The sequence below is a fragment of the Amblyomma americanum genome, chromosome 7, assembly GCF_052857255.1.
Source record: "Amblyomma americanum isolate KBUSLIRL-KWMA chromosome 7, ASM5285725v1, whole genome shotgun sequence".
NCBI classification, from domain to species: domain Eukaryota; kingdom Metazoa; phylum Arthropoda; class Arachnida; order Ixodida; family Ixodidae; genus Amblyomma; species Amblyomma americanum.
In genome coordinates, this window is record NC_135503.1 from 118446351 (window position 1) to 118466553 (window position 20203).

The 20203-nt window shown below is 44.4% G+C and overlaps 1 protein-coding gene across 1 annotated transcript in view; it reads right to left on the bottom strand.

The window, feature by feature from the left end:
* The window catches only part of LOC144097420 (uncharacterized), a 60344-nt gene extending 40720 nt beyond the window's left edge, over positions 1-19624 (bottom strand). Inside the window, exon 1 of the mRNA XM_077630147.1 lies at positions 19489-19624. Within this exon, the coding sequence (XP_077486273.1) occupies positions 19489-19605 (117 nt within the window). The 5' untranslated portion in view covers positions 19606-19624. The remainder of the gene's footprint in view (positions 1-19488) is intronic.
* Positions 19625-20203: the final 579 nt, after the last annotated feature.

Consider the following 20203-nt stretch of genomic DNA (forward strand, 5'->3'; position numbering starts at 1 on the left):
TCTGACTTTTGGGGTAACATTAAATTGCGACATTGAAGCTGTGACTTACATTCAAGAATAAATATTGAAGCTTAGCCCAAATTTTAGAAGTCTTTATCGGCAGTGTAGTTCGAAAACTTGAATGTCAAAATTACGCATATTAAAGTTCACTAAGGAGTTGTCTTTTCACCATTGCTTTTGACCGAAATTTCTTTAACTGCTTCGACGCGATAAAATGAACAAACGCCGTTAGTATTTCTGCGCTATAATTGAGAGCGACATCATTTTACAAATGGCGCGGAAAAGCCGACTCGGTATGTTTTCAAACACGTATTTGTAACCGTAAATATTTCGAACTACACTGTCCTAAAGAAAATTTTCAAACTCAGCGCATTTTCGATACTCACGCCCTTCGATTTCGCAATGCAGTCCTGTCCCATGAATCAAAAAGAAATTGATGAATAACTTTTTGTTAATTGGTATTAAATTATTAAGCTCTGAAACTACACTAAATACGCCGTGCTTTGCAGTCCTCGTGCACAGACAGCACCGATGTATCTCTTACAGTTTTTGAACTAAATATTTGTAATCAGTTGAACAGAAAACGGTAGCATAGCATTGGAAAGCACAGCCAGATGGCAGGTCTCTGGGTGGAGCCCCATTTCAATCGAAAGCAAAAAAAAAGTGCAACGAAAGTCTCTTAACGAGCCATAACAATTTAACGAATTTAGCTTCAGTTATTTTCCTATGTTAATGTAATTAACTGAGATGTACTGAAACTAGTTATATTTTTAAAACACGAAGATACACAAATCCCCACGTAATTTCATTACGATAGCTTTAATATTCAAAAGCACCATTTTAAAAGCCGCGTCTCCCCTTAATCTCATCCGCTCACTTAATTTTCTGCCATTCCCTGCTACTTTTGACTTCTCTTGAAATCAATTCTGTAACTCATAAGGACGATCGGTTATCTTGCCTTCGCCTTGCATGACCTGCCCACGCAAACTTCTTCCTCTTGATTTCGGCTAGGACGTCATTAAGCCGCATTTGTGCCCTGACCCACTTAGCACTCCTAAGGTATTACTAATGTACTCTCCATTAAGTCTTATCCCCAACTCTTCCCAACCCAGGCCTCTGAATACCTCCTGCAAATATGCGGTGAAAAGCATTGGAGAGATGTTGTCCCCCTGGCTGAATTTCTTACTTTACACATAAAGCATTCATAGATTACTCGAAAGCATTTGACTCAGTCGAAACCTCAGCAGTTATCTAGACGTTGTAGAATCAGGGGGCAAAGCTGTACGCAAAAATATTAGAAAATGTCTTTAGTGAGGGCACTGCAATCATATTCCTCCATAAGGTCAGCAATAAGATTAAATTAATATTCGTTTCAATTCAGTTCATCATGACTTATTTAAGAAATACTAGAAATACGTTTTCTAGCATTTTTACGTAAAGTTCTGCCCCTTGATTCTATAATGTCTGGATCACTGCTGAGGTGTCGACTGGGTCAAATGTTTTCTTGTAATCTGTGGAGGCTTTGTTTATAAGAGATGGCTGTAATCTGCGCATTTCTCCATTACATGATCGATTCTGTGAGTACGGGCTAATATCGAGCAGCCTTTAAGAAAGACGGACTTGAAGATTAAGGTTCTACTGAACCTATTAGCAATTACCTTAGTAGACATCTTAGAGGCAACGGTTAGTTAGCACTGATCTCCACTAAAACCCTGAATGGCACCTCAGTCGCCCGAACGTGAAGCCAGTAGAATTAAGCGGCCGCGTCTCGGGTAGTCAGCCTTCGGCAGTGCGCGGCTTTGGGGATGAGCACGGTTTTTCAGTTTCAGTTTTCGTTTTCTCGTTTGGCATTTCGCCTTTTCGTCCTTCTGCTCTTTTCCACTACAATACGTGCCTGAAGCGCAAGCTGCACGAAAAGAGCAGCAAAGTCTTCGGAAAGGACGTGCCTAAAGGAAGGGCCCTTTGCATCTCAGTGAAGGTCACTAGCAGTCGGCAGGACGCTGCTACACGCAATAAGCACGAAGCATTGTTGGTTCAGCTCTGTGTCGTGCCTTCGCGCTACCGTCATCGACCTGTGATTGGTTGCGACATCAGTTTCCGTGCACTGAGTTTGTGCCTCCAGAAGGGATTAATTTTTAGAAGGCATAGGCAAAAACGTTCTCCAGGCAGCCAAGTTTGCATTGATCACTTCATTAAGGTATGCGTCGATCGAAACGCAGCGAGAGCATAGCTGCTACCTCACGCTGTGCCGACGGCGTTCTAGTCCACAAGACTTCCTCCAAAAGGTATTTTACTGCAGTTCCAACCGTGTGCACCCATGACTGTTCCATATTTTACTAAAAATACCGGAATGACCTGTAATACATAATGTTTGGTGCAGTTGACTTCTAACAGCGCTTCTTCTTTCTTTCTTTTTTGTCGACCATTTCTGTCGCGTTGTGCTAATCGAAAAAGGCACACGCTGCACCATTCTTCTTTTTTGTCAGTCATATCCTGCACTGTGCATGTCTAAATATGGTAATATCTGGCACGTAAATTATTTTGCGTGTTTCTTGTAGTTGCAAATGCTCAAACGTGGATGTTACGATGTTACAATACAGCTTAAGAGCACGTCTCGTAGGTAAATGTTGTCATAAAGCAACAAATAACTTCACCCACTAATGTCGAAACGACACATCGACTGCTTGTTGCTCGAAACTGAAACTGCGTTGAGGGTCGACTGTGCGGATTTCAGCCACGCTTCGCCGTTTCTTTCCTGCGCGTATATGTTTGTTTAAGACGGCTTTGACCTCATCGTGATTTCACCAGTGCTCCTCTGCACTCTGAAGGCAAAAGCCAGAGAACAACGGAGTGTATAATGTAAGAACCCCTTTTTAGTGCGGCAAAATGAAACCTGCATCTAATTGTGTAAAAATACAGGGCTCTTCAAACGATGACCAAATTTTTTGCGTTCACTTGCTTATTTTTTTTATTTAACAGCAGATATACTCAACAACAACGCCAAACCCTGCAAACCAAAGGTCGAAAAACGTGAGTTTTTGAAATGAAATCCAGAGCAGACACCCGACTTCCAAGACAAGACGTCCCACGTCTGGTGCCTTCTCTCGAGCCTGCCTCGAAAAGCGGGAATGCGGCATCCACGCACCTCATCATCATCATCATCAGCAGCAGCAGCATCATCATCAGCATCATCATCAGCCTGACTACACCCACTGGCGGGCAAAGGCCTCCCTCATGTCTCTCCAATTAACCCTGTGTTTTGCCAGCTGCGCCCATCGTACGCTCACGAAGTTCTTAATCTCATCCGCCAATCAAACTTTCTGCCGCCCCCTGCTACGCTTGCCAGCTACCTAGTGGAGGTCAGTTCCAGTGAGCTAAGGCGTGTTTAATTTTTCAAGTCTCTGACGTCTCTATGATAGTTTGGTATGAAGTTAGTGTTCTTGAAAGCTTTTCCTGCTCTGGAGAACATGACGCATTGAGTTTAGAAGGTGGCTAGTTTTTCTAGGAAGATCACGACACCCTCCTTCAACATATCTGCTGTTTCCTCAGCCTCACTTTCTGCTTTCGCCCTTTTCAATGCTCCTGAGGCATTATTCCGCCTTTGTCACTTGCGGGATGTCCTGCGCGCTGCTACCTCTCTCATTAACATTCAGATTACACTGACTATAGTAGAGGTTTGTGAATAACTCTTCGGCTACTGAAACTATCTCATCCAAATTGGCAATGATACTGCCCTCTTTTCTCTTACCGCGTACATCTGATTTTTTTAGTGCATTTAGTTTCCTCTCACCAATTACAGACCACCTCCGTATTTCAACAGGCTTGGTGCTCTCCAAAGTTAACTTCTTTATGCTGTCTGCTTTTTGTTGATTATTAAGCTTGGAAAGCTCTGCTAGTCTATTGTGCATGTGGTGTTACATTCTTTTATGCTTTTGGCGTTGTTTAAGAAGATCTTTGGTCACATGAGACAGCTTGCCTGTATCTTGTCTGAGCAACGTTTCGCCAGACAGCTGGGAGATTATCGTTGAGTGCTTGAACACTAATACATCATTCGCCGTTAATGCCGAATATCTGTTTTGCAGCTAGATCCTTGATTCCACTACATTCTCTCTTACCGCTGCCTCATAATTGGGCTCCCGCCTCACTAATTTATTCAGTTCCCTCTTCATGTCTAGGCTAGTTCAAGACCTCGCCATCACGTGGTGACTACAACGTACCTTTTCGTAAGCCTCCATCGCTGTTAACGATGGCTGTGCGAGCGCATAGTTTGAAGTTTATTTCATTTTTAACGCGATGGTGTTAAAGACCTCGTTGTCAAGAAAATCGATGTCCTGGTTGTGCGCGAAAAAACTCTAGCATGAATCTGACGGGTGGTGCCCAGGGAGCAACCTTGGAGGCAGGTGGGCCGCCTTGGTCACGTGGTTTTGAGGCGTCATCAGAAGCTGCTCACCGGTATAGCGTAAAAACTGTCCACCATGGCAGGTCACTGTGAAATTAATAATTTTCCGCTCGGGAAGCGCAGCCTAGTGCGTTCTAGGCCCACCGCTGGTAGCCCATGTCATTGCAAGGCAGTGGCGTATCTCTTAACCACTGCACCACTGCGCCATGAAGGTAATCTATTAATGTAAAGTAGAGAACGTTCTGCTGCATATATGAGAATGAGCCTACTACTCTATTGCGCCATACCCTTATGGTGGGGCTTAACTGCCCTATCAATTTTTTTACGTTGCACACTGCTGATTCCAGGACTTGATAAAGCCTTCGAGAATCTGGTAATCGTGGCTGGAAGTATGCATACACACCTGTATAACCGTAAGTTTGTACTTCTTAATAACGAGATTATTAGCGATAACTGCCACGCTATTTCTAATAATATAAAAATACTGTATGCTATATCCTGTATAAAAATTCTGTAGCTATATCCCAATTAATGGGGAACCCCGCATCTAGTTCTGGTCTTTCCGCTAATATAGGATAACATAGTACGTGCCGCCTATTACAACTTCAAAAGTCTCATCTCTGCCCCTTCGCCACTAAGCCCAAACACGTACGATTTAATGCCCGCTAGGTCCCCGAGCAGCACTGCTAGGCTATTCCCATTTGGTAACGTTCTAGCGTCAAACTTTGCCAGGTTGTTTCTAATGGCGACCTGTCCGGAGCCAGGGGCTCTTAGCATCCTCCGCTGCGTCGCAGGTCTGACCGCTGCCTTTTTAAGCTGCTCCACTGCCGCCGAGGACTGAGGGCCGATAGTTAATTGGTTTGCTCATAGAAGGTTGTGGCCAAATACTACACCAGTGGGGCCAAATGTTGTTCTGGTGAGGGAGTGGGTGGTGGGTTCCGGCTAGCGAGATCGCGCCTAAACCTAGAGATAAAATGAGTAGTTTGCTGCGCCAGCGGCTTCTCTCTGTATTCACGCACGAAATGTAGGGAACATGCAAGTTTTTCGAATGCGTTGACAGTGCCAGCAAAACAGGTGCGCACGTTACTGCCTCTTTAAGAGAGAAGCAATGAATGCCAAATGAGCTCCTCACTCTTTGGAATACGAGAAGCGGCTGAAGGCGGCCGCTCGCAAAACCGCGAATTCGTCGAGGGAAGCGGAAAGCGCTACGCAGCTGGAGAAAATAGGCTAAAGGAGAAATCAGTGGAACAGCCAAATAGACACTAGGGTACGGGTGTCTGCTAGTTGCTTTCTATAAGTGACGTTCTACAGCAGAAAACTTCCCTAATGGTAAAAACAACTCATGCACATGCAAGTGGGCACTTCCATTAGAAATCATCTCGAAAACCCAAAGGCTTATAAGGGGGCACAATTCTGCTTAGGTAATACTAAAAAACAAGTTAACAAACTGTTTGTACGTCATCATCGTCACCAGCAAAAGCCAGACTACGTCCATAGATAAACGGATGCCTCTCCAATCTATCTAATTAAACGAAGTTCAATTATATTACGGCCGTATTCTACGCCATGAAAAACTGGAATTCTTCTTTTTAAAGTCGGTGGTAACCTAATATACAGCCTTCGAACTACATACCAACGCTGCTTCTAAAATTTATTCATTTATTGTGCAGCCCCAATGAGGTCATTGCACAAGTAGGGCAGGGGAAGGAAAAAGGCAACTTGGACAATTCAAGCACAAAATTCAATATATCAATAACTAAAAATTTCCACTTAAACAAGTCCATAGCAAGCGAGCGGCTGGTTTCAGGCAGCGAAATTCAGAGTTCAATGTCCAGTAGAAACGAGATGTGCTTAAATATCTCTGTGCGAAAAAGAAAAAACACAAAACTTTTAAAACAGCGAGTGCAAGAATGTTTGCGACAATTCAAATGAAAGCGCCGAGAATGAAACAATTTCACAAATATGTCTCAGTATTCTAAGCTGCGGAGAAATGATAGCTTCCCGTAGTGGTGACAGATGTCCAGACAATCAGGAAGAAAGCGAAAGAAGGCTTCCAAAAGAAACAGTTTATTGCGATGACCTGCGCCCAGAGTGAACTGAGTCACTGGGCGGCAGCGAAAGCAACAAACATTTTCGGCGGTCGTCGAAGAGAATCCCTGCCGCTCTCAGCAGCACTCTATTTATAGCTGATAGCGAACTTTCGAGATACCCGTGCAAAGTTACGACACGATTCTGGAAAGGCGTAGAATCGGCTCGGCCTTGATGCGATCAATCGAGATAAATCTGGTCGAGTTTTGCTTCACAAACAGAGCCATAAAGCGGCGTGCCGGCGGCTTACATGAATTAACAAACAAAGATTGCACATATTCGCGGCATAACTCCTCTCTCAAAGAAGCATCCACCCGATGCTTGAAAACAAATAAGGTGACGAAAAGAAACCGACTTTGCACAATAGACACCGAGATTGAAATCCCAGCGTCTTTAAGAGCGCATAATATGGGTTTATACGAATTACTTGAACAACTTCTGGTCGTACGCGGCCTCACTGAGATGTAGTCATTTCCTTAGGGATGACTACATAGTCCAGTTCACCTAATCGATGAAGGACCTTGTACGGGCAAAAATAGCGGCGCGAAAGTTTTGCACTCAATCAGCGTTGGCGATGGGAGTCCAAACCAAGACTCGGCCTCCTGATTTTATTCTGCTCTGCGTCTTCGTAGGTTATAGCGTATGGCGTCGATCCGCTGCTGGTCTTTGATCCGTAATTGGACATCTTCGAGCTTCTGCGCGTTGAAGGTAGGCGGCGACGTCGACGTTGTCTTCTTCGGTAACGTTCGGCAGCATAGCGGCCATGGCATCGTGGCATCCCTGCCAAGGACGAGCCTAAAAGGCATCATGACATCTCGGTGGTATCCTGCACACGAGTGTTGCAGGCGAGGACGACGTCAGGCAAGATGACGTCCCAGGTCTTATGCATGAAATCGACATACATGGCGAGCATATCAGCGATGGTTTTGTTAGGGCGGTCGGTCAGTCCGTTTGTTGGCGGTTGGTATGCAGTCGTCCTCCGGTGGCTGGTTTGGTTGTAACGCAGGATGGCTTGCGTTCGTTCCGCCCTGAATGCTGTTCTTCTGTTCGTGATGAGCAGATGGGGGCGCCATGTCGCAGAATGCACTCACGAAAAACTTCGCGACTTCTGCTGCCATTCCGTTCTGTAGGGCTTTTGCCTCGGCATAGCGGGTCAGGTAGTCAGTCGCTATGATGATCCACTTTTTTCCAGGTGTTGACTTCGGGAAAAGGCCAAGCAAGCCTATGCCGATATGCTGGAAGGGCCTCAAGAGGGGTTCAATAGAGTTCAGAGATCCTGCTGGTCGGGTGGGAGGGGTCTCTCGTCGCCGGCAATCTCGGCATGTTTTCACATAACGTGCGACATTGGCAGGCAGTCGGAGCCATAATACTTGTTTTGAATGCGGCGTAGTGCACGCGAAAACCCGAAATGTCCGACTGTCGGCTCGTCTTGTGAAGCCTGCAGTACCCCTCGAAGACTGGCAGGTACAACAAGGAGGCAGGTTTTTGTTTTCTGCGAAGTTCTTCAGGAGGACATCATTCTGTACAGAGAACGGAGACGATCGTCGCTTGAACGAGGCGGGGGATGAGTAGAAGAGCTGGGGCTGATGGGTCCCAGGAAGGCGTCCTCATCATCGTCCGTCGACGGTGCATCTGCAGAGGCGTGTGACAGGCAATTGGTGTCAGAGTGCTTGCGTTATGAGTTGTAAACGACGCTAACGTCACACTCCCTAAGGGCAGGTTCGATCGAGCAATGCGGCCAGAGGGGTCCTTCAAATTGGGAAGCCAACTGAGTGCGTCATCATCGCTGACCATCTTGAACAGTCGTCCGTACAGATAGGGGCAGAAATTCGACGCAGCCCTGATGATGGCGAGGCACTCCTTCTAATTTGCCGAATAGTTAACCTGGGCCTTGAACAGAGAACAGCTGGTGTATTCTATTCCTTTTTTTATTCAGTCTGTTTTCTGAACAAGGACGGCGCCTAAACCCACGCTGCTTCCGTCTGTATGAATTTCCGTCTTGGCGTTTCATCCAAAGCGTCCTTCACTGTTATGTTCTTCCAGCGCCGGTAATTTGCGCACAATCGAAGTGCGCCGGCTTTATTCTTCACTAGAACAGCCGGTGCCCTCCAGGGACTCTGATGGCTGGTGGTGTCCGGTCGTACTAGCCAGGAGTGATGTCGAGGGTCTTCTCGATCGTAGACGCTTCGGTTGTGAACTCGGCAACGGTCATGGGTGGATTTCGGACCAATCCGGCGAAGAAACTTCTCTCTGATACCCCGCCTCAAGAAGCGCACCTTCTATTCTCGGTCATTTGAGGGTCTGAGTACTGGACTCGATGGCACATCTCTTCGACGTGTGCAAGGATGGTCCCATTTATCGGTTGGATGCAAGTTACAAGCAGTAATTCGGCTTTTTCTTCGCAGACGATACTTGTGAATGTTTTCACGAGTTCTTTCCTAAATTACTTCTAATTTTGCTGGGAAGTCTCATGATTCTCATACCATGTTTTAGCTTGGCCATTCAGGACGAAAACCATGTTTTAGCGTGGCCATTCAGCATGACACCTCATTTCCTCTGCCGAAAATAGACGCTGCGTTGCCGCCGTGTCGCCTCGAAGCGAACATTTCTGGAGAATATTAATAGGTTAAATATTGCTATTTCGGCGACCTGTTTGGGCGTTTTGCAGTCTGAGTGTCCCTACTGTACACACACATAATAAAAACTGCGTGCTTTATCGACGTCGAAGGCCACATTTATGTACACCAGCACTAAAAACTACAAATCAGACAGCAGAGTATGGGTTACAACTTAAAGGAAAAACATATCGGAGTCATCCAACGTAAGTGCGCGGAGAATCTCTTATTATATTTATTTCTTCAAATACCCTGTAGGCCCTCCGGGAAGGGTATTACATAAGGGAATAGTGGAGAAACACGAAGCACTCTGACAACACTTTGCTCGAAACAGAAAAAAAGGGGAAAAAATACAGACACCATCTTGAAGTACAGTAAAAAACAACAATAACAACAAAGTTGTAGTGCAAATAGAAAAGCGTTAAAAATTCAAACAGTTGGGATTAAAAATGCAAAAACAACGTAGAAAGAAAAAGAATGGCAAAGAAACATCTCGAATAAGGTTGTGGTATTCGATTGAGCACAAAAGAAGGATCACTAACTCTATAAAAGTAAAGTGGAGGACAGGGACGTCAGATTCTGATGGGTATGCAGCATTTTGTGAAATTTGTCTGCGTGAACCTCGGTAGCAATATCTGATGGTAGGTTATTCAAGTCACTTATGGTTCTAGGTATGAATGATGGCGCGTAAACTAATGACTGACAAGGCACTGATGATCGTGGTGCCTAGTGAACCGCCGCTTTGCACAGGATTTCACCGCTGTTCCGTGGTGAATAGACAGGCCAAACTGAGTGTGAGCGAGATTTTGGAAGCAGCGGAAATATCTGGACCGCCGGGTATACGTGTTATTGCGCTTTCCGTTTTCATCACGAAATCTCGGTGCCCAGTGGAATAATTCACGTATGTGCAGTCTGCGATATGTTATGCCTTACCTAGTCAGAAATTACCAGCTTAATCGTTGTTAATTTCGCATTAAATTTCTGTTTGAACTCTGTGCTTCCGTATCTGTTCATTGTTTCGCCCCTTTGGCTTCTGCGCTGCAGAAAGTTCGCAGGAAAAAAAAAGTAAAAATCGTCATTATTATGAACAAGCTCTTAGTATCATGCGGCCAAACCACATTACCTAACCGAGTCCCATTCACTTAGTCTGGCCGGTGAATGTTCTATGCAGACATATAAGAATAACATCATCATAACTGTGTTTCAATTTCATTCATGTTCGGGATGGTCGCGAAATACTGCAGCAAGGTGGTGAACTAGTGTACGGTGAAGGGCTGCTTGCTTCTGTGTTAAGGCAGAAACTCTTTGTAGAGTAATTGAACCAGGGCCAGCGCATTTGTTGCACTGCTAGTTGCTGGTTTATCACGCGAAGCACATTGCATCTGAGGGATTTTGCTTGTGAAGAGTGGCGGCGGAAACAGGAATCATAACACGGGCATCCTGTACCCTCTTCGGGAGCTCTAACTCTACAACGCTGTTGTTCCTAATTGTCTTTCTTGACGTCCTAAACCCTACCTACACTCGCAATGATTATGCCGAGTTCAAACCTGGCTTCCTCAAGCCCTCCACCAATAACGCAACAGAAATCCTAGCTATCCATTGACAAAATTCCTAGCTCTGTGCCCTCTCCGGCGCTGCAAGCGTTCTTCATCATGCCGTTGTGCAATGCCTCTACGTACACCAAAAACAGGAGGAAAGAAAAAGCGATACTTTTATTATACGGAAGGAAAGTCAGAATTACTTTGCTACCTTTGTCCTGCAGGAGGAAAATGCCTATATCAAATTTATTCTGTAGCTGAAAAAAATAGCTGGCGGTTTAGCATTGCTAAACATAAAATATTCTGCGCAAGAGTGGTTTTTTGCTGGCGGACACCACCGTGCAACTGATGTGTCCATTGAACCAGGGAGCCACTTATCTGTCTTTTCTTGCCGCAAAATGAACAATGTCTAAACCTTGCGCTAGTTTTCAATAAAGTAAAGGCGAAGAACTTCCTCAGTTTTGTACTTTGTAGTTTCTTTGAGAAAAGGAAACGATTAACTAATTGCCTCAGTTCTTGGTGGACACCTCAACCGCTCCGTAAGGGAAGCGAGGAGGTGGTTAGTGAAAGAAGATAGAACGACGAACCGGAGTGTAGTGCTCCAGAATAGTTTGTACCACCTAGGGATCCCTAACGTTGACTTATATCGCACAGTACACGGGCGCCTTTAGCGTTTCGCCTCCACTGAAACGCGGCTGCCGTGGTAGGATTCGAACCCTGGTGCTTTAGGTGTACGCCGCCGCGTGCCACAGCCTGTTTGAGGTGTCCACGTAAGCAGTGATGGTGTGCGTGCATGAGCAAGCCGTTGTTCTATATTCTTCACAAATACGCCATTGAAAGCCGGTGTTTATACTTTCTGAGAAAACTGACCGAATCAGTTGTACCACTTCAGCAGTATAGCCCGCGTTTCCTGAAAAGACTACTTGTAGACGTCTTCACCGGAGAGAACTGCGAAAGGGCAGTGTCAGCGGAGACACTGAAGACTACCTACGTTTGCGAATGAGGAAACATTACTGCCTTTGGTGCATTGACACCCAACCACGCACATATATGCGAACATAAAACCACCAGGAACTGTGGAACAAGCGGTTTCATCACTATTTTGAGGCAAAAGCCTGGGAAGGCATATATCTGAAGGTGCATATGGCGTCACTTCGGACCATTTTTGCAAAGTAGCTTCCAACTTCCTTTGCTCATGTAAGCTATATGGAACAAGAAATTGTATGACACCACCTCGATCTTTCTACGACTCACGGTTGCAACAGAATATTGGCCCGAATGTAGGGAGATCTGGCACCAAATGGAGGTCGGCCAATGGCGAGTATACATTGACGAACGACATGTATATAGAAAATTATTTGAAGGGGCCGTGCTGGGGGCGTGCTGTTTGCGTCAGATGGCCGCTTGATGACGCTACCCTATTTTTCTACTATCGCTGCGATTTTCTGTACCATCTGCGGTATACACGCACAACCACACGCTGCCGGCTTTTCTCCCATTGGCACTAGTAATGCTATAGCAATACAGAAGGAAGCAGGGAGCGCCGGAAATGAAAATTGGTTTTAAGAAATTGGTTTTACGGTTTAGGAAGGGATCACGGCGGAAGTGAAACAAGAAAGAGGCACCATAGATGAATGATCAGGAATAATTTCGAGAGCCTGGGAATATTTAACTTGCACTGACGTCGCACAGCACATAGGCCTTTTGCCTTCCGCTTCTGTCACAGTGCGGCCGACATTGAATACGGCTCCTGCGGCGCACTAGGGCATCGCCCAACAACTGAGCAACGGTGGCCCTTGCGCAGCACTGGAGTGCGGTGTAAGAGGAAAAGGCAAGAGAGAGAGGAGGAGAGCAACAATAGCACCACTAGTGGATAGCAAGAGGAACTAGCGCTCGCGTCGGAACGCCGCAGCGAGACAGAGAGGCAGTGCGAGAGCTAAAGGTTGAGGAGGATCAGTGCAGCAATAGCGCACGTGTCCGGAGCGGGAGCACCAGAGCTCGTGCCGCCGTTTTCATTCAGTCGTGTTCCAGCATTTTCTGTGCAGACTCCGTGTCGTTCGACTCGCGATGTCACAGCTGCCAATTGGCATGCGTGGCTGCCAATATAGAATAATCGTGCAATCAATACAACAATACTGCTGTCGCAGAAATGCCGCATCACGTTACACAATTGCCTTTTTCAATACGGTAGTATATAGAGGGTCATTAACTCGAAAACTGCCAGTAAGCGTAGACGCCTGCGAGCAGCCTTTAACTCCTAGGTAATGTTAGGATCAGTTGTATATCTCCACCAGCCACTTGTCAACCCTTCCCCTCTACTCTTGCCCCTACCCTCTCCCCTTTTTTCTTGTAGGGAAGGTGAGGCAGACACAAACAAGAAGAATGATTTGGTAAAAATGAAAATGGCTTAAAAGAAAATTATTCATAGAACAGGCATGTTGAAGCTTCCGGGAACTATTCCTTCTGTCATTGCTCGGAAAGAGCAACTTGGATTTCGCAAGCCCTCCCTGTAGCTGTGTTTGGGCTGCTAGTGCAGTGGTGCTAGCTTATACACTTCGCCGATAGTGGTGTGAGGGCTTCACGCGATCTGTTAATATGGCAGAGTTTCAGTAGTTGCGCAGTCGGAATTGGAATAGAGTTAGAATTCGGCCAGTGAAAGATGGATGCTTTCGCAATTCCTCCCCATCAATCTAATATAACGCCCCAAAGTATTTTTAATGCGCTAGCATTAGGACAGCCATTTCTGAAAAATATTTCTCGCCATTTGATGCGTCTGAAGCCTCGGTAGGCAAGTAGGAAAGGGGAGAGAGGGAAATCCTTCTCTTCATTTCCAGGGGACAGAAAAAGTGGGAGACGACGGGTGGAGAACCAAAGCAGTGACCTTGCAGTAGATCGTCCGCGCCGTATTCAGAAGGTGCTGAATTCGATCGCAGCGGCCCAGGGTACGCTTCAGTGTCTTTATTTTATTTATACATACTGCAGCCTCCAGCGAAGATATCGCAGGAGTGGGGTAGAATAAAGGAAACAATACAAGGAGGAAAAGGAACAATCATAAACATTAGGAAGAGGTAAAACTTTTTCTACTATAATGAATGGATGTTGTCAGGTAAGAAATTTCAAACCTCAAAGGAACGAAGGAGAAAGCTATACTTAAAGAAGTTAGCGTGGGAATAAAAGGGCGAAATGTTTTCGACATGGTGACTCCCAGTAGATGACAATTGTGAAAAGTAAGATAATTATCTAGCGGAGAAAAACGAGGTGAATTGATTAGATTGTACATTAATTTCAGCCGTTCTAGACGACGACGAGCGGTAAGAGTAGCGAGGCCTAGTTGCGGATGAAAATTATACGGCTAAAAATAGATGTCAAATCTGCACACTAAGCACAGGGCCTTTTTTATGCGCAGATTCCAGTTGGTTCATTTTACACTGCTTACAGAGATTCCATCAACACAAGCATATTCGAGTGGGGCGAATAAGGGTGTTTTATGTTAAAAGCTTGGCTTCTTGAGAAGCGGCGCGCAATGGTCGATTTCAGTTTCTTAGTCTTTTAAGAGCCTTATTGCAGATGACGTTTATGTGTTTTGACCATGACATGTGCGTCAGAAGACCGAAATATTTCTATTGGTACAGTCTGTGTAAGTTGACTGCATTATATGAATATGTGAGGAAAGAAGAGCACAAGTTTGAAAATGATATACAGACAGTCTTAGAAAAGTTAATATCGTGAGCACTTTTCTTGAACTTCAACCACATCTGTGATTATCAATCATCACCCTCATCAATCCTCATCATCATCATCAACGCTTGTTCGCCGGTTCGTATTTCGTCGTCATTATTGGAACTGCCAGTAAAGCTCGGTCGCCCAGCTTACAATATTGCCACGAATCTTTGCAGTGTTTTTTCCTTATTTAAATCTGCCGCCACGCCACTTTATCGCTTTGTTTGCAACGCCAGACGCGACTAAATTTATCTTGATTGATTTCAGCCAGGCAGAGCTGATTCTACGTTGTTCCGGTATGTTCTAGTAACTTTGAACGCTTTATCTCGAAAGTTCACTATCAGCTTTAAATTGAGGACGGCCGACAGCAGCGGGCCTTCTGTTCGACGACCGCCGAACACGCTTGTTGCTACGCCGCCGCAGAGTGAGTCAGTCCATTGTGGGCGCAAGTCAGCCCAATAACAGTTTTCTTTTAGAATAACTTTTGCCCGTCTTCATTACTCCTTCGAGTGCCGTCACCACTACTACATGACAATATTCAATTGCCACGTCATTGACCAGTAGCATAAATGAGCGAATGAATTGTCAAGGACATGATCAGATGGTGATTTAATTGTTCGGCATAAAACACGGTCATCGGCATAAGTTGTATCTTTACTGAAGCGTGAAATGACAGATCCTTAATACACGGCAGGAACAGAAGAGGACACAGACAAAACCTTGAGGAACCCCAGATGGAACAATTGGAGATGAGTTAGTAGAGTTGAACGGTACGTACTGGGAGCGCTGAGAAAATCCGATGTTCAGATCACCAGGAACGAATTTTCAATATAGCGGACAGCTTCAACTTTAATTTAGAGTGCGAAATAGTATCGAAGGCGTTAGCTAAATCTATAAAAATAGCAACGACGTGGTAATCTATATCGAGAGAACTGCTGATGCCATGAACGAATTATGTAAGTTGTGTTACAGTACTGAAGCCACGACGACAGCCATGCTGGAAAGCACTTAGTATGTTATTAGATTCGAGAAATTTCATGATATGTGTAAAGACAACGTGTTCCAGTATTTTGCATGATTGCGGTATTAAGGAAATTCGCTGGTAGTTAGGTAGTAATTGCACATCACCAGATTTCAATAGGGGGAGAACCTGAGCGAGTTTCCACAAGGAAAGAAAGGTGCCGGTTGTTGGGGACTTTATAAGATTGCTGTAATATATCCGCTGGACCAAAGTGAGTAGCGAAGAAGAAATTCCGCATAGATGGCGTCAGGACGACATGATTTCTTGGTATCTAAGTTTAGTATCATATTGAGCACACTTTCAGTGTTCAATGACACATCCCCAAACGAAGAATGCGATTCAGCATCAAAAACTGGAATTATCGAAATGTCTGTAGTTAAAACTGAATGGAAGTAGTCGTTAAAAGCAGAAGTAATTATTGGTGGTTCAGAAACTGCAACATCGCTTATTATCAATGTATTTGAAGTGGACCCAGGAGGTGGTACATACTTCCAGTGTTCACAGGGAGTAGCTTTCATTATTTTGAGCTGAGTAACTTTGTGATAAAAATCTTTTACGGCTGCCATTTTAATACGAAGCTGCTCTTTGGCGCTGATAAACTGATTGATCCTAGCAGGCTCGCCACAACATTTCGGTCCGCGTAATCTGCCGACACCGCGTTTTAAATGCAACAAGTCTCTAGTCATCCAGGGAATCGGAGTGTTAATTTTCTCTGTTTTTAACGGCAAGAAACGATTACTGCACATCTTTACAAGATTTTCAAAGAAAGTTGTTAAAGTAGAACTTATTTGCCCAAACTCTTCAAAGGAATCAAATTGAATGTCAGTTAAATTTAGGAAACGTCCAGTTGACAAAACAAGATTTAGGAACAATGCAAGTAACTCAAACTAACACAGCTTTATGATCGGATAACTCCTCAATCACGTCGCACTCATAACCGTTGCTTATAACAGTGGGGGTAAGAAAGACTAATTCTAAAAATGCCGCCTGCCAAGTGCATTGCCGAACGACTTCAATTAAGCTACAAGATACTGAAAAGCATAACAGCTTCCTTACAAGAGACACTTCATGTCTGCTCACTGTCTTCGACGACCAGTCGAAGACAGGTGCGTTAAAATCGTCCATATATATAACGGTTGAAGAAGTATGGTAATCTAGCAGCAAACTACTTAGAGTTTGTAATTGATCAATTACAGAACCAGGAGGATGGTGAACAAATCCTATTATGAAAGATAAGTTGTCTAAATGAACCTTCCACCACAAAGAGTCGATATCAAGCAGGACTGAGAGTAGAAAACCGAAGGTTGAGTTGAAAAAAGAGGGCAACAGAACAACCTCTCGCTAACCTCCTGTCTCCTCTAACCAGCTTCAAGCCAGGTGAGCGGGGGAGGGGGGGGATCACCTCTGAATCTTACTCACCAATATGTATCATGTGTCTGTGACATCAACAATATGCGGAGTGTAAGAAGAGATTAGCGACAGGAAGTCTGGAAATCTGTAAGACGACTTATTGCTTTAATGTTCACAATAAAAAGATTTTTACAGGAGCGCTGGAGTCAAAAGGAATCGACATGAGCTGAGGTATCAATGGGCTTCGATGGGAACTAATATTACTTGGCCTGATGTTAGGCTTTACTGAAGTTAAAGTTATGAGGAAATGGTCCTGGACAAAACCGTTGCCAAACGCGGGCCAGAGCTGGAGACTTCGGTCGCCAATCAGGGTCTGGTGGTGGAGCGGAAAGGGGATATAACGTGTCACACACTGATAGCTGTACTGAATCGGCAGAGTGTAGTCGGGTTTATGCATGTCACACTAAGAGTGATGGTCCCGACTCCAGCTCGCACTGGCTGAACCGGTCAGCGGCAGCTACTCTCTCTGGAGGAAACACTACTGATACGAAAGCGTAAGAATCCTGTTCAGCAGAGAACCCTACCCCGTCGGTGTCATTGGAAATGATCAAAAATTATGATAGCTGGCGGCCCACCTACCCCCTAGGTAACATGACCATGTGAGGTCTTCACAGCCGGGCCATCCTAGAGGATGAGAGCCTGATCACGGCATTGTGAGCAATCTGCCCACCGTGAAAGGCAGATTTATAATAGGTCGTATGGGTCCCCTAAGCCTCACTGTTGGCTGTGCTTCAACCAGCCACCTACTGGTGCAGCAACTCATCGCTTACTGGCTCCACGATTGCGCTACAGGTGGTATGAAGACTCTCAGCAATCAATGAACGTAAAATAGAGAATGACGAATTCCGCCTACGTGGGCATGTTGATGGAGGAGTACTTGCGCTGAAGGGATCTCTAATTCTATCTCGTTGCACTCTTAATAGAAGGTGAAACATTATGTGCCTGAAATTAAAACAGTAAGTATCCATATCGGTATCCAGGCCGCCGAATCGTCAACCAGGCCGCCGAATCGTCAAACTAAGGCTATCGCGTAATTCCTTTACAACAAAGCTAAGTGTCCTCTCATGTTCTTCCTAATGCACAATCTGCCACGTAATTCGGATTTTATATATATATATATATATATATATATATATATATATATATATATATATATATATATATATATATATATATATATATATATATATATATATATATATATATATATATATATATATATATATATATATATATATATATATATTAGGTAGCTTAAGAGGGCTCTCGCAGTTTCCGCCCTCGCCGTTAGATGACGTTCCACGTCACACTCGCGGTATTACAGGAGGTGCTACGTCCGCCGCTATGGTCGAGGGTGGCGCTGGTGAACACTCTCAAGTTCCGCTTACACCCAATGAACATAAATACCCACGAGAGCAGCAGATTGGACAGCCGTCGCCGTAGCTCAGTTCGTAAGAGCACCGGACGCGAAATTCGGAGGTCGTGGGTTCGGATCCCACCGGCGGCATGGTTGTATTTTCTGCTGCTTAATAAGTAATTTTCTTTATGCGATTTATTAATATAAGTACCATAATATTCCATTGATAAGCACAACACATAAAAAAAACATTCCCCTATGCACCTTGGTTTTGGTGACTGTTAGCTCCCTTCATAAGTTTGTCAAACGGGCCCCTCATTTCATTTAACTTATCCTGTAATATATATATATATATATATATATATATATATATATATATATATATATGTGTGTGTGTGTGTGTGTGTGTGTGTGTGTGTGTGTGTTACATTTATTTACGAATCAATGATTTTTTTCTACACACTGTTTGTAAAGTGATAAAGTTTAGGGAAAATGCGGTGGGTCCTTCAAGTCATGGAATATTTGTAACTGGGGCTGCTTTCACTAAGGCAACGCACAAAGAGATAACGTTTATACCCAGTACTTCAGGGAAACCCGGCATTTATTGTCCTTAAAAAGCGGCTTTAAAAATTAGAGGCAGGACTCGTTGAAACACCTGGTATATAGAAATAAGTTACTCTTGATATCTTACACTGCCTTTACAACATATTTGAACGCCTAAGGAACCATGGAATTATCCAGTAATATTTATGTAAAGACAGGTCCAAATCACCCAGAGGGCAGCAAAATCGTTTTAAATACATGTTTCTAAATCACAGCACCGCGAATTTATCCCTCAGCAGCAGACCCCAGATATGAAGTTTAACATCGTCACTTCTGAGGTGTCAAAAAATGAAAAACAAATCTGGAAATCATTCTTACCCACCCAGTAGTGAAAGAAATGTTTTTAGAATGAGCGCCTTTTGATTATCAATTGTGGATACCTTATAACGAACACAAATATGCGCCTCACATTTAACTTGATTATCTTCAGCGATATGCTGTCCATCGTAGAGAGTGGGCAGGTAGATGAGTTTCTTGCAAACACAGTGTTAACGAGGAAGGCGGAAGCCTCAGTGGGCTTGCCAACGTTTCGCTAAGGCAAAAACAATTACTCTTGTCGAAACTTTGGCAAGCCCTGAGACGTTTTCCTTCCTTATGCACTTGCTTGTTTTTGACGATATGCAGCTCACTTCTGAATATGGCCGACACTTTGCTAACAAAAGACTAGCACTCAGGTGCGTGATTGCGATGGCAGAATGCTTAGGAATGCAGTGAGTAGGCTTAAAGGCCACAGGTACCTCAAATGCATCCAGAATGCTGCGCTGAACCACGTGGGATCTTACAACAGCCTCCGAACTTCGGGAAGATAATAACAGGTAAAACACGGCGAGAAGTAAAAAGATGGCGGCTCTCATTTTCTTCAAAAACCGTGGCCCGTAGAACGGCACTCAGTAGCAGGCTTAACAGGACAGAACGTTTTATACCTTGCGCACGCAGCTTTCTCTGCCTATTGAGTACGACAGTTGAAGAGGGAAAAAATGCGCAAGAGTGTAAATATGGCGCCTTGGCGTTCAACAATTACGCGAACAAAAACAATTTGCCCTGCTGTCACTGGGGAGAAAATTTTTAAACTCCATCATTACAAAGTTTTCAGTCTAGCAGTGATTATTTTCAGCTACTAAAAGGAATCCCACTTCAATTACTGCAGCTGTCACTCAAGAGGGAGACATTGATACGCAGCGCGGTTTGAAGGTAAAATTGTCATGTACTTTTTGACTCTTTTTTTCTAAAAATCTAAATTTCTGCAGAACAAAAATATCTCGGACCGTTCACAATAGGATGACATTCATATGAACGCTTGCTTGGAGGTAATTGCATCGGCCACTGCTGCTCATATTTCTGGAACAATATCCGGTAATCAAGTTGTAATATTCTGACACAGCACTGTATTAAAGCAGAAAGTGACGTCTGGAGCAGGAACACGCCACAGTAACTGTTCTTTGTTTTTCATAG